Source organism: Nerophis lumbriciformis, linkage group LG38 (assembly GCF_033978685.3).
Source record: "Nerophis lumbriciformis linkage group LG38, RoL_Nlum_v2.1, whole genome shotgun sequence".
Taxonomy (NCBI): domain Eukaryota; kingdom Metazoa; phylum Chordata; class Actinopteri; order Syngnathiformes; family Syngnathidae; genus Nerophis; species Nerophis lumbriciformis.
The window spans coordinates 695,873-710,726 of NC_084585.2; the positions used below are offsets into that span (position 1 = coordinate 695,873).

Sequence of the window (14,854 nt, forward strand, 5' to 3'; positions counted from 1 at the left end):
ATTACTCAGCTTTTGTGTTGAATACATTCAACCCAATAGTTGGGTTATGAATCAACCAACATTGAGTTAGAATAACTCAACTTTTGTGTTAAATAAATTCAACCCAATAGTTGGGTCATGAATCAACCCACATTGTCAGCATAACTCAACTTTTGTGTTAAATAAATTCAACCCAATAGTTGGGTTTGGAATAACCCAACATTGTAGTGAGCTTTACTCAGATTTTGTGTTGAAAACATTCAACCCAATAGTTGGGTTATGAATCAACCCACATTGAGTTAGCATAACTCAACTTTTGTGTTAAATAAATTCAACCCAAAATAAGCAAATATCACCCGTATTTGAGATATTTCATCTTACTTAGATTTCACTTTTTGCAGTGTAAGGATTGTGAATGATAGGCAAAGTGCAAAAAAAAAGTACAGTTCCCCTTTAACCAACAGGGAGGGAGGCGAACATAGATCTGCTGCCCTAAATATATCTTACGGCGTGCCCAGGCATCAATACTGGGACCAAAATGGTTTAATCTCTACACAAACAGTACTTTAAAGTTCAAAAAGACCTAAAATTAATATTAATTGCAGACGTCAAGACTGCATTTTTTTCAGGAGATAACACACTGCAAAGTGTTCAAAAACAAGAAAAAAATTACAAAAATGAGGGGTATTTTATTTGAACTAAGCAAAATGATCTGCCAATAGAACAAGAAAATTCGGCTGGTCAAGACTTTCCAAAACAAGTAAAATTAGCAAACCTCAATGAACCCAAAATTACCTTAAAATAAGTATATTCTCACTAATAAGAAATATTTTTTTAAAAAGAGACCGTTTTGCTCAATATGTTGAAAAATATTCTTAAATGAAGTAAATTCTAGTGCCATTATCTTGACATAATGATATGTCAGCATGACAGCATGATTTTTTGTTGTTGTCATGCTTGAAGTAATACATTATTACTGTAAAAAAGTAGTTTTATACTTGTGAGTGTTGCTGACACAGCTTTGCAACACTTGATATTCTAGTTTCAAGCATGTTTTACTCAATATAGGTCATCAAATCTCAGCAACAAGCTGTAATATCTTACTGAGATCATTTAGGACCAAAACACTTAAAACAAGTAAAACACTCTAACATAAAATCTTACTATTATGTTAGATCCACTATGGACTGGACTCTCACACTATTATGTTAGATCCACTATGGACTGGACTCTCACTATTATGTTAGATCCACTATGGACTGGACTCTCACTATTATGTTAGATCCACTATGGACTGGACTCTCACACTATTATGTTAGATCCACTATGGACTGTACTCTCACTATTATGTTAGATCCACTATGGACTGGACTCTCACACTATTATGTTAGATCCACTATGGACTGGACTCTCACTATTATGCTAGATCCACTATGGACTGGACTCTCACTATTATGTTAGATCCACTATGGACTGGACTCTCACACTATTATGTTAGATCCACTATGGACTGGACTCTCACTATTATGTTAGATCCACTATGGACTGGACTCTCACTATTATGTTAGATCCACTATGGACTGGACTCTCACACTATTATGTTAGATCCACTATGGACTGGACTCTCACTATTATGTTAGATCCACTATGGACTGGACTCTCACTATTATGTTAGATCCACTATGGACTGGACTCTCACACTATTATGTTAGATCCACTATGGACTGGACTCTCACTATTATGTTAGATCCACTATGGACTGGACTCTCACTATTATGTTAGATCCACTATGGACTGGACTCTCACTATTATGTTAGATCCACTATGGACTGGACTCTCACTATTATGCTAGATCCACTATGGACTGGACTCTCACTATTATGTTAGATCCACTATGGACTGGACTCTCACACTATTATGTTAGATCCACTATGGACTGGACTCTCACTATTATGTTAGATCCACTATGGACTGGACTCTCACTATTATGTTAGATCCACTATGGACTGGACTCTCACACTATTATGTTAGATCCACTATGGACTGGACTCTCACTATTATGTTAGATCCACTATGGACTGGACTCTCACTATTATGTTAGATCCACTATGGACTGGACTCTCACACTATTATGTTAGATCCACTATGGACTGGACTCTCACTATTATGCTAGATCCACTATGGACTGGACTCTCACTATTATGTTAGATCCACTATGGACTGGACTCTCACACTATTATGTTAGATCCACTATGGACTGGACTCTCACTATTATGTTAGATCCACTATGGACTGGACTCTCACTATTATGTTAGATCCACTATGGACTGGACTCTCACACTATTATGTTAGATCCACTATGGACTGGACTCTCACTATTATGTTAGATCCACTATGGACTGGACTCTCACTATTATGTTAGATCCACTATGGACTGGACTCTCACTATTATGTTAGATCCACTATGGACTGGACTCTCACTATTATGTTAGATCCACTATGGACTGGACTCTCACACTATTATGTTAGATCCACTATGGACTAGACTCTCACACTATTATGTTAGATCCACTATGGACTGGACTCTCACTATTATGCTAGATCCACTATGGACTGGACTCTCACTATTATGTTAGATCCAGTATGGACTGGACTCTCACACTATTATGTTAGATCCACTATGGACTGGACTCTCACTATTATGTTAGATCCACTATGGACTGGACTCTCACTATTATGTTAGATCCACTATGGACTGGACTCTCACACTATTATGTTAGATCCACTATGGACTAGACTCTCACACTATTATGTTAGATCCACTATGGACTGGACTCTCACTATTATGTTAGATCCACTATGGACTGGACTCTCACACTATTATGTTAGATCCACTATGGACTGGACTCTCACTATTATGTTAGATCCACTATGGACTGGACTCTCACTATTATGTTAGATCCACTATGGACTGGACTCTCACACTATTATGTTAGATCCACTATGGACTAGACTCTCACACTATTATGTTAGATCCACTATGGACTGGACTCTCACTATTATGCTAGATCCACTATGGACTGGACTCTCACTATTATGTTAGATCCAGTATGGACTGGACTCTCACACTATTATGTTAGATCCACTATGGACTGGACTCTCACTATTATGTTAGATCCACTATGGACTGGACTCTCACACTATTATGTTAGATCCACTATGGACTGGACTCTCACTATTATGCTAGATCCACTATGGACTGGACTCTCACACTATTATGTTAGATCCACTATGGACTGGACTCTCACTATTATGTTAGATCCACTATGGACTGGACTCTCACTATTATGTTAGATCCACTATGGACTGGACTCTCACTATTATGTTAGATCCACTATGGACTGGACTCTCACTATTATGTTAGATCCACTATGGACTGGACTCTCACTATTATGCTAGATCCACTATGGACTGGACTCTCACTATTATGTTAGATCCACTATGGACTGGATTTTCACTTATATGTTGCAAATATCACCCTTATTTGACATATTTCATCTTACTTAGATTTCACTTTTTGCAGTTTACCTTTGAAAGACTCTCTGCCGCCTCGTTGTATGATGAGTAAATGGCAGGGCGGTGCTTCTTTGGTGCATTTGTTGTGGCACTTCAGCCTGCGTGCACACACACACACACACACACACACACACACACACACACGATTGCGTCAAGTTACATTGCTTTTGTTTGATTGTCGACATTCATGGCCGAGTTACGTACTTGCAGTTTTTACATTTGAGTCCAAACAACATTCCCTTCCCACACACGGTGCATGTCTGTGACATCCAGTACTTTGTGGAAAACCTGCAGGCAGAAGAAGAAGAAGAAGAAGTAACAATGGTGGAGGACGTGACATTTGCGGGCGTCGCGAGTCAATCCGAGCGACCTTAACGTGGATTGTGTGACCTTTTCAACCCGTTGGGAAGAAAAATCTTTTCATGGAGGAACACCGCGTCTCTAGCGGGCTCTAAAAGTCCACTAATTAACTTGTGTCTGTTTGGCTTTTTCTTTGTCTTGTTGTTGTTCCTACACAACTCCAAAAGAAGCCTCAACAAGGACCAAAATGAACTAAGTGTGTGTTTACTGTTCATCAACTAAAAACACTGCTGAATTTCAGGGTGGGCATGACGTCAAACAGTGGAGGCTCCTCTATGGGGTCTTGGGGCACTAGGAGGTTAACCCCTTTACTACTGTTACCCCAGGTGGCCCTTGGCAAAGGCCTAGTACATGACTGCCCCCTAGCCAGGGATACGGTGAAGACCTCAACGGCGGAAGAAGGCTGCAGCAGAAAAAGGTCCCCAATCGTCTTGGACTCCATGCCACTGGACCCTGACCCGATTCTGTCAAGGATCGTGTGGTGACTGTCTGTACACCAGTCTCCCCACGTTAAACTAGGTCACGCACAGGCATCCTCCATAAAGGGATACACCCCTACCAGGAGGACATCTCTGTGCTGCTGACCCGTCTCAGCTCGAGATGGTCTCCTGCTGGCCCCACTTTGGACTGGGCTCTCACTATTATGTTAGATCCACTATGGACTGGACTCTCACACTATTATGTTAGATCCACTATGGACTGGACTCTCACTATTATGTTAGATCCACTATGGACTGGACTCTCACACTATTATGTTTGATCCACTAAAGACTGGACTCTCACTATTATGTTAGATCCACTATGGACTGGACTCTCACTACTATGTTAGATCCACTATGGACTGGACTCTCACAATATTATGTTAGATCCACTATGGACTGGACTCACACTATTATGTTAGATCCACTATGGACTGGACTTTCACTATCATGTTAGATCCACTATGGACTGGACTCTCACTATTATGTTAGATCCACTATGGACTGGACTCTCACACTATTATGTTAGATCCACTATGGACTGGACTCTCACTATTATGTTAGATCCACTATGGACTGGACTCTCTCACTATTATGTTAGATCCACTATGGACTGGACTCTCACACTATTATGTTAGATCCACTATGGACTGGACTCTCACACTATTATGTTAGATCCACTATGGACTGGACTCTCACACTATTATGTTAGATCCACTATGGACTGGACTCTCACACTATTATGTTAGATCCACTATGGACTGGACTCTCACTATTATGTTAGATCCACTATGGACTGGACTGGATTTGTTGCACAGGTGGCATCCTATGACAGTTCCACGCTGGAAATCACTGAAAGCGGCCCATTCTTTGTAGAAACAGTTTCCATGCCTAAGTGCTTGGTTTTATACACCTGTGGCCAATCACCAAGTGATTAGGACACCTGATTCTCATCATTTGGATGGGCGGTTTCCTTTGCAAGTTCCAGCGTATTCCACCACCTCAAATATTCTTCCCTCGACAGTGAGTGTGAGCTGCTAAAACGGCGCCGCCTCCCCAATAAACAAAAGCCTGAAAACGACCAATTTGGAGCGCGCTCAGACGGAGCGGCTGTATTTACGGGCAGGCCGCCTGGTTAGTGCGCGGCGGCCGCCTGGCTAATGGCAGGTGACTAATGCGGTCTGACAGAACCCAAATCTCTTTATTAATGAGTCGGCGCTGCCGTGACTGACGCCCGGTGGCCTCCGCTGTCTCGGATGAGCGACGGCGTGACATTAAGGGCGAACCCGGCGCCAGGAAAAGCCCCCGCGGCTCATGCTGAAATACACTCACAGACTTATCTCAACAATGTGTCAACACGGGGACGCCCATTCCTCTCCAAAAACCAGCCTTAATCCTCCAATAACAGCTTGATAGATTACATTTGGAGGCGGCTAGAGGGTTCGCTTTGCCACTTTGCCCACTTTCTTTGCCCGTTTCAAATAAAAAAAATGTTTTCAATATTTTAAACAGCACAATAAAATAAAGGCAGATTAATGTATTAATTTAATGTTGTAGTTATATTTAAACATTTTTTTAATATATTAATAACTAGATATTAATTTGAGCAGTGAATACCAAAGTCTTATGGAGCCTACTGTTACCCTCATTGGAGTCAATAAAATGCTGACAAAAAATGATTTAAAAATAGTTTTCAATATTTTAAACAGCACAATAAAATAAAGGCCAATTAATGTATTAATTTAATGTTTTAGTTATATTTAAATATGTTTTGTTTATTAATATTTAGATGCTAATTTAATAAAATGTATTTATTAATTTTATTAACATGTATTAATGTATTAATAATTTATTATTATAATTAATAATTTATTAAAATTTTAAATTTATTAAGTAAATTAATTTAATAAAAGACTATGTTAATTGTCTAAGTCTAAGTCTAAGTCTGATTTGAGCAGTGAATACCAAAGTCTTATGGAGCCTTCTTTTACCCTCATTGGAGTCAATAAAATGCTGAAAAAAAATACTAAAAAATAGTTTTCAATATTTTAAACAGCACAATAAAACAAAGGCCAATTAATGTATTGATTTAATGTTTTAGTTCTATTTAAACATGTTTTATTTATTAATATTTAGATGTTAATTTAATAAAATTAATTTATTAATTTTATTAACATTTATTAATGTATTAGTAATTTATTATTGTATTTTAATTTATTAATTAAATTAATTTAATAAAGGACAATGTTAATTGTCTAAGTCTAAGTCTAAGTCTAATTTGAGCAGTGAAAACTAAAGTCTTATGGAGCCTCCTGTTACCCTCATTGGAGTCAATAAATTGCTGAAAAAACTTATTAAAAAATAGTTTTCAATATTTTAAACAGCACAATAAAATAAAGGCCAATTAATGCAATAATGTTATGCTTTAGTGATATTTAAACATGTTTTATTTATTAATAATTAGATATTAATTTGAGCAGTGAATATCAAAGTATTATTGAGCCTCTTGTTACTACCCTCATTGGAGTCAATAAGAATGCTGAAAAAAAATTATAAAAAAAATTGTTTTCAATATTTTAAACAGCACAATAAAATAAAGGCCAATTAATGCATGAATTTAATGTTTTAGTTATATTTAAACATGTTTTATTTATTAATATTTATATCTTAATTTGAGCAGTGAATACCAGTCTTATGGAGCCTCCTGTGACCCTCATTGGAGTCAATAAAATGCTGAAAAAAAATATTAAAAAATAGTTTTCAATATTTTAAACAGCACAATAAAATAAAAGCCAATTAATGCAATAATTTTATGTTTTAGTGATATTTAAACATCCATCCATCCATTTTCTACCGCTTGTTCCCTTTTGGGGTCGCGGGGGGCGCTGGAGCCTATCTCAGCTACAATCGGGCGGAAGGCGGGGTACACCCTGGACAAGTCTCCACCTCATCGCAGGGCCAACGCAGATAGACAGACAACATTCACACTCACATTCACACACTAGGGCCAATTCAGTGTTGCCAATCAACCTATCCCCAGGTGCATGTCTTTGGAGGTGGGAGGAAGCCGGAGTACCCGGAGGGAACCCACGCAGTCACGGGGAGGACATGCAAACTCCACACAGAAAGATCCCGAGCCCGGGATTGAACCCAAGACTACTCAGGACCTTCGTATTGTGAGGCAGATGCACTAACCCCTCTGCCATCGTGAAGCCCATATTTAAACATATTTTATTTATTAATAATGATATGTTAATTTGAGCAGTGAATACCAAAGTCTTATGGAGCCTCCTGTTACCCTCATTGGAGTCAATAAAATGCTGAAAAAAATTATTTAAAAATAGTTTTCAATATTTTAAACAGCACAATAAAACAAAAGCCAATTAATGTATTGATTTGATGTTTTAGCGATAATTAAACATATTTTATTTATTAATTATTAGATGATAATTTGAGCAGTGAATACCAAAGTCTTATGGAGCCTCCTGTTACCCTCATTGGAGTCAATAAAATGCTGAAAACAAATTATAAAAAAAAATTGTTTTCAATATTTTAAACAGAACAATAAAATAAAGGCCAATTAACGCATGAATTTAATGTTTTAGTTATATTTAAACATGTTTTATTTATTAATATTTATATCTTAATTTGAGCAGTGAATACCAAAGTCTTATGGAGCCTCATGTGACCCTCATTGGAGTCAATAAAATACTGAAAAAAAATACTAAAAAATAGTTTTCAATATTTTAAACAGCACAATAAAATAAAGGCCAATTAATGCATGAATTTAATGTTTTAGTTATATTTAAACATGTTTTATTTATTCATATTTATATCTTAATTTGAGCAGTGAATACCAAAGTCTTATGGAGCCTCCTGTGACCCTCATTGGAGTCAATAAAATGCTGAAAAAAAATATCAAAAAATAGTTTTCAATATTTTAAACAGCACAATAAAATAAAAGCCAATTAATGCAATAATTTTATGTTTTAGTGATATTTAAACATATTTTATTTATTAATAATGATATGTTAATTTGAGCAGTGAATACCAAAGTCTTATGGAGCCTCCTGCTACCCTCATTGGAGTCAATAAAATGCTGAAAACAAATTATAAAAAAAATTGTTTTCAATATTTTAAACAGCACAATAAAATAAAGGCCAATTAACGCATGAATTTAATGTTTTAGTTATATTTAAACATGTTTTATTTATTAATATTTATATCTTAATTTGAGCAGTGAATACCAAAGTCTTATGGAGCCTCCTGTGACCCTCATTGGAGTCAATAAAATACTGAAAAAAAATACTAAAAAATAGTTTTCAATATTTTAAACAGCACAATAAAATAAAGGCCAATTAATGCAATCATTTTATGTTTTAGTGATGATTAAACATATTTTATTTATTAATAATTAGATGTTAATTTGAGCAGTGAATACCAAAGTCTTATGGAGCCTCCTGCTACCCTCATTGGAGTCAATAAAATTATTTTAAAAAAATACTAAAAAATAGTTTTCAATATTTTAAACAGCACAATAAAATAAAGGCCAATTAATGCAATAATTTTATGTTTTAGTGATATTTAAACATGTTTTATTTATTAATAATTATATATTAATTTGAGCAGTGAATACCAAAGTCTTATGGAGCCTCCTGTTACCCTCATTGGAGTCAATAAAATGCTGAAAAAAAATTACTAAAAAAATAGTTTTCAATATTTTAAACAACACAATAAATTAAAGGCCAATTAAAGCATGAATTTAATGTTTTGGTTATATTTAAACATGTTTTATTTATTAATATTTATATTTTAATTTGAGCAGTGAATACTAAAGTATTATGGAGCCTCCTGTGACCCTCATTGGAGTCAATAAAATGCTGAAAAAAAATACTAAACAGTTTTCAATATTTTAAACAGCACAATAAAATAAAGGCCAATTAATGCAATAATTTTATGTTTTAGTGATGATTAAACATATTTTATTTATTAATAATTAGATGTTAATTTGAGCAGTGAATACCAAAGTCTTATGGAGCCTCCTGTTACCCTCATTGGAGTCAATAAAATGCTTTAAAAAAAATATTTAAAAAATGTTTAAATTTTTTTAAACAGCACAATAAAATAGTGGCCAATTAATGTAATAATGTAATGTTTTAGTTATATTTAAACATGGCGGCGTTTTACACTTAGGATGGGAGGCAGCAAGGAATGAGGCGTCTCCTCCTTGATGTGGCCTACCTGTGTTTTATGGAGTTTCCCAGATCTCTTCGGGGGATCTGCGGGGACCAGCGAGGCACTGAGAGAGTGTCTGCAGGGGGGAGACAAAGATGGAGATTGACAACCTTCTTTTCAGCCGACATTCATTAGAAAAGAAGCTTTGGTGGACTTTGAGCCTTAAAAAAAATCTTGGATTTATAATCTGTTTGTAAAAGTACAAAAACCCAAAACCAGTGAAGTTGGCACGTTGTGGAAATGGTAAATAAAAACAGAATTCAATGATTTGCAAATCCTTTTCAACTTATATTCAATTGAATAGACTGCAAAGACAAGATACTTAACGGAACTGAGGAGACCAATTTTTGATGCTTTTCAGGTGGAATTCTTTCCCATTCTTGCTTGATGTACAGCTTAAGTTGTTCAACAGTCCGGGGGTCTCCGTTGTGCTATTTTAGGCTTCATAATGCGCCACACATTTTCAATGGGAGACAGTTCTGGACTACAGGCAGGCCAGTCTAGTACTACGTAGCCACGATGTTGTAACACATGCAGAATGTGGCTTGGCATTGTCTTGCTGAAATAAGCAGGGGCGTCCATGATAACGTTGCTTGGATGGCAACACATGTTTGAAATGTGGACTCGTCAGACCACAGAACACTTTTCCACTTTGCATCAGTCCATCTTAGATGAGCTCGGGCCCCAGCGAAGCCCGCAACGTTTCTGGGTGTTGTTGATAAATAGCTTTTGCTTTGCATAGTAGAGTTTTAAATTGCACTTACAGATGTAGCGACGAACTGTAGTTACTGATAGTGGTTTTCTGTAGTGTTCCTGTGCCTATGTGGTGATATCCTTTACGCACTGATGTCGCTTTTTGATGCAGTACCGCCCGAGGGATCCAAGGTCACGGGCTTTGCCGCTTGCGTGCAGTGATTTCTCCAGATTCTCTGAACCTTTTGATGATATTACGGACCGTAGACGGTGAAATCCCTAAATTCCTTGCAATAGCTCGTTGAGAAATGTTGTTCTTAGACTGTTGGACAATTTGCTCATGCATTTGTTGACAAAGTGGTGACCCTCGCCCCGTCCTTGTTTGTGAATGACTGAGCATTTCATGGAAGCTGCTTTTATACCCAATCATGGCACCCACCTGTTCCCAATTAGCCTGTTCACCTGTGGGATGTTCCAAATAAGTGTTTGATGAGCATTCCTCAACTTTCTCAGTCTTTTTTGCCACTTATGCCAGCTTTTTTGAAACATGTTGCAGGCATCGAATTCCAAATGAGCTAATATTTGCAAAAATTAACCTTTCTCAGTTGGAACGTTAAGTATCTTGTCTTTGCAGTCTATTCAATTGAATATAAGTTGAAAAGGATTTGCAAATCTTTGTATTCTGTTTTTATTTACCATTTGGTACAAAATGCGGCTGCTAGACTTTTGACAAGAACAAAAAACATATGCGGTCCTCTCCAAGGTTTCTCATAGTCATTCATATTGACATCCCACTGGGTTGTGAGTTTTTCTTTGCCCTTATGTGGGCTCTGAACCGAGGATGTCGTTGTGGCATGTGCAGCCCTTTGAGACACTTGTGATTTAGGGCTATATAAATAAACATTGATTGATTGATTGATTGATTGATTGATTGATTTACACAATGTGCCAACTTCACTGGTTTTGGGGTTTGTATTTGGAAACATACGGCGGGCCTGTTTGAAAATCCTAACAGGTCGTTATTGCCCAGATCTGGCCGAGAGTACGAGTTTTTACAATTGTAATCTGAGACGGCATGAAGATCAATGTTGCTGCCTATTCTCGACCCTTCTCAGGCTTAATAATGATGATGACAAGTGTTAGAATAATTGTTTCTAAATTATCACAAAAACTTTGTATTGCATTGTGTTCCTGACAAGAAGACAAAAGGCTGTCTTTGAAACCTACCAAGAGTAAGACTCGTAAAACTCCACTGTGTGAGTGAGGGTGGGGGGGCAAGATGAAGGTGTTCCTGTGTTCTTTCATGTATGGTAGTCAACAGAAGGATGTTGTTCTGGCCCAAGGACTTCAGAGTGGTAAGATGACAGGATCTGCCCAATTTCCAGACGACCTCTTTTTTTATTTTACGAACTCTTTTTTTAACTATTTTATGGAACTTTTTTTCAACTACTTTACAAACTCTTTTTGAACTGAAGTTTCCTGTGAATTGTTTACGACCTTTTCTGGGAACTTTTTGCGACCTTTGTCCTTTGGAAAAAGCGGTGGTCCAAAATAAAAGAAGGAGGCGTGCAATCTTTTGGCAGAACGTAATGACAATGTACAAGGGTACAGATGTGCACGTTTCTCCTCACTGGACCACATTGAATTCTGTCTCTGTTTGATTCTTTGCCTCTTGTCTTGTGTAATAGATGTCATCAGTGTTTGAACCTGACAACAAGTGAAGACGAAAACAAATGTTAACCATATTGTCCAGGCAAAAAGATCTTAGATAAATGCCACATCTGCCTGTGAGTCATCAAATAAATCCATTGAGGACATTTCCGCGATGACACGTCACATGTTTGTCTTTAAAAGGACGCAATTGAATCAAGCGATGTGTGGACAAAGACAACCATCGCTATTAATCAATAAGAAGGCGGTCATCTTTACTCGTTGACAGCGCTAATCTCATAGAGGGTCGACATTGGCTACTCAAAGTCCCCCCACCCCCCGCCCGTCCTCTTCCTCTTCCTGCTTCCCCTCGGGGGACCTCGCCGTCTTCTGTGCACTCCGATGGAGGTCTCAATTACACTCAATCAAGCTGATAACTCAATCCCGAGAAGGAAGTGACATCACGGCCTGGTTGGCGACGGACGCATTATCAGACTTGTCAGCGCGGCGCTGAGGGCTGTTTATCCTTGTCTGTGGAGCGTCTGGACCATGTCAGCAACAGCAATTCTTTGATTGTAGCTAATGAACTTGCGGATTGTCATAATTGTGTCAAAAGTAAAGTTGGAGGGAAAGTTTGGTATGAGGGGCCGTTCGGGACATTATTCAGAATTACCTCTTACATACACTACTGAAATGGTCTCACATAAACAACTGAAATATTTTTCTCTCACACACTACTGAAACACTTTTATACACACTACTGAAACACTCTTATACATACTACTGAAATGCTCTCACAAAAACTACTGAAATGTTTTTCTCTCACACCGTTTATACATACTAGTGAAAAATAATTCCAGGTGTGTGTATGTGTGCGTGAGAGAAAAACATTTCAGTAGTGTTTATGAGAGTGTTTCAGTAGGGTGCGTGAGAGAAAAACATTTTAGTTGTTTATGTGAGAGCATTTCAGTAGTGTACGTAAGAGTGTTTCAGTAGTGTGTATAAGAGTGTTTCAGTAGTGTGTATAAGAGTGTTTCGGTAGCGTGTGTGAGAGAAAAACATTTTAGTTGTTTATGTGAGAGCATTTCAGTAGTGTACATAAGAGTGTTTCAGTAGTGTGTGTGTGAGAAAAAGATTTCAGTTTTTGTGAGAGCATTTCAGTTGTGTGTATAAGAGTGTAAGAGTGTTTCAGTAGTGTCTGTGAGAGAAAAACATTTCAGTTGTCTATGTGAGAGCATTTTAGTAGTGTGTATAAGAGTGTTTCAGTAGTGTGTATAAGAGTGTTTCAGTGGTGTGTGTGTGAGAAAAAGATTTCAGTTGTTTATGTGAGAGCATTTCAGTAGTGTGTATAAGAGTGTTTCAGTAGTGTGTATAAGAGTGTTTCAGTAGTGTGTGTGAGAGAAAAACATTTCAGTTGTTTATGTGAGAGCATTTCAGTAGTGTGTATAAGAGTGTTTCAGTAGTGTGTATAAGAGTGTTTCAGTAGTGTGTGTGAGAGAAAAACATTTTAGTTGTTTATGTGAGAGCATTTCAGTAGTGTACATAAGAGTGTTTCAGTAGTGTGTGTGTAAGACTGTTTCAGTAGTGTGTGTGTGAGAAAAAGATTTCAGTTGTTTTTGTGAGAGCATTTCAGTTGTGTGTATAAGAGTGTTTCAGTAGTGTGTGAATAAGAGTGTTTCAGTAGTGTCTGTGAGAGAAAAACATTTCAGTTGTCTATGTGAGAGCATTTTAGTAGTGTGTATAAGAGTGTTTCAGTAGTGTGTATAAGAGTGTTTCAGTAGTGTGTATAAGAGTGTTTCAGTAGTGTATAAGAGTGTTTCAGTGGTGTGTGTGTGTGAGAAAAAGATTTCAGTTGTTTATGTGAGAGCATTTCAGTAGTGTGTATAAGAGTTTTTCAGTAGTGTGTGTGAGAGAAAAACATTTCAGTTGTTTATGTGAGAGCATTTCAGTAGTGTATGTAAGAGGTAATTCTGAATAATGTCCCTAACGGCCCCTCATAGATTGGGGTCCATTCTGAGATATCAGATTGTGCTTTTCGCACGCAACATTTGAGCAAGATCCAATCAAAACTGTCCGCCGTGTTCCGCGAACAAAAACAGATTGTGATGGACGAGTGACTTATAGCTTTGTCTTGGTGGTGTCGGACAAAAATGCAGGGTTATTCAAATTACTTAGCGCAAATGTACTATAAAAATAGATTTAGAACTTTTTTTAAAGAAAATTATGTAAAAAAAATAAAAAACAGAAACTTTTTAAATAAAAAATCTCCAATGGATGTCTCTGTTCCCATACAAAATTCAATGCTTTGTTCAAATATTTCAAATATTATTAAAAATAAAATAATACAAGATTTTATCAAATTAATTCATGCATTTAATGTTTTATTTTTACACATTTTGTCAATCATTTATTCTTTAAAAAAATATATATTTATTATTTTATTAAATATTAAATATACATTTGAGAAGAAAAGACCAAAGTCTTATGGAGCCTCCTGTTACCCTCATTGGAGTTAATAAAATGCTGAATTATTTTTTTTTTTTAATTGTTTAAAATTTTTTAAACCGCACAATAAAATAAAGGCCAATGTGTTAGTTATATTTAAATATGATGTATTTATTAATAATTAGATATCAATTTGAGCAGTGAATACCAAAGTCTTATGGGTCCTCATGTTACCCTCATTGGAGTCAATAAAAAGCTGGACAAAAAATATTAAAAAAACGTTTTCAATATTTTTATTAAATATACATTTGAGAAGAAAATACCAAAGTCTTATGGAGCCTCCTGTTACCCTCATTAGAGTCAATAAAAATCTGGAAAAAAAATATTAAAAAAACATTTTTAAATATTTTAAACAGCACAATAAAATAAAGGCCAAT

At 36.5% G+C, this 14,854-nt stretch overlaps 1 protein-coding gene across 3 annotated transcripts in view; it reads right to left on the reverse strand.

The window, feature by feature from the left end:
• The window catches only part of LOC133577244 (kinase suppressor of Ras 2-like), a 303,350-nt gene that overhangs the window by 110,186 nt on the left and 178,310 nt on the right, over positions 1-14,854 (reverse strand). For all 3 annotated transcript variants that reach the window (XM_061930914.2, XM_061930922.2, XM_061930905.2), the window contains 3 exons: positions 9,636-9,705; positions 3,760-3,843; positions 3,568-3,653 (listed from right to left, as the gene is read on the reverse strand). In XM_061930914.2, the coding sequence (XP_061786898.1) occupies positions 3,568-3,653; positions 3,760-3,843; positions 9,636-9,705 (240 nt within the window). The remainder of the gene's footprint in view (positions 1-3,567; positions 3,654-3,759; positions 3,844-9,635; positions 9,706-14,854) is intronic.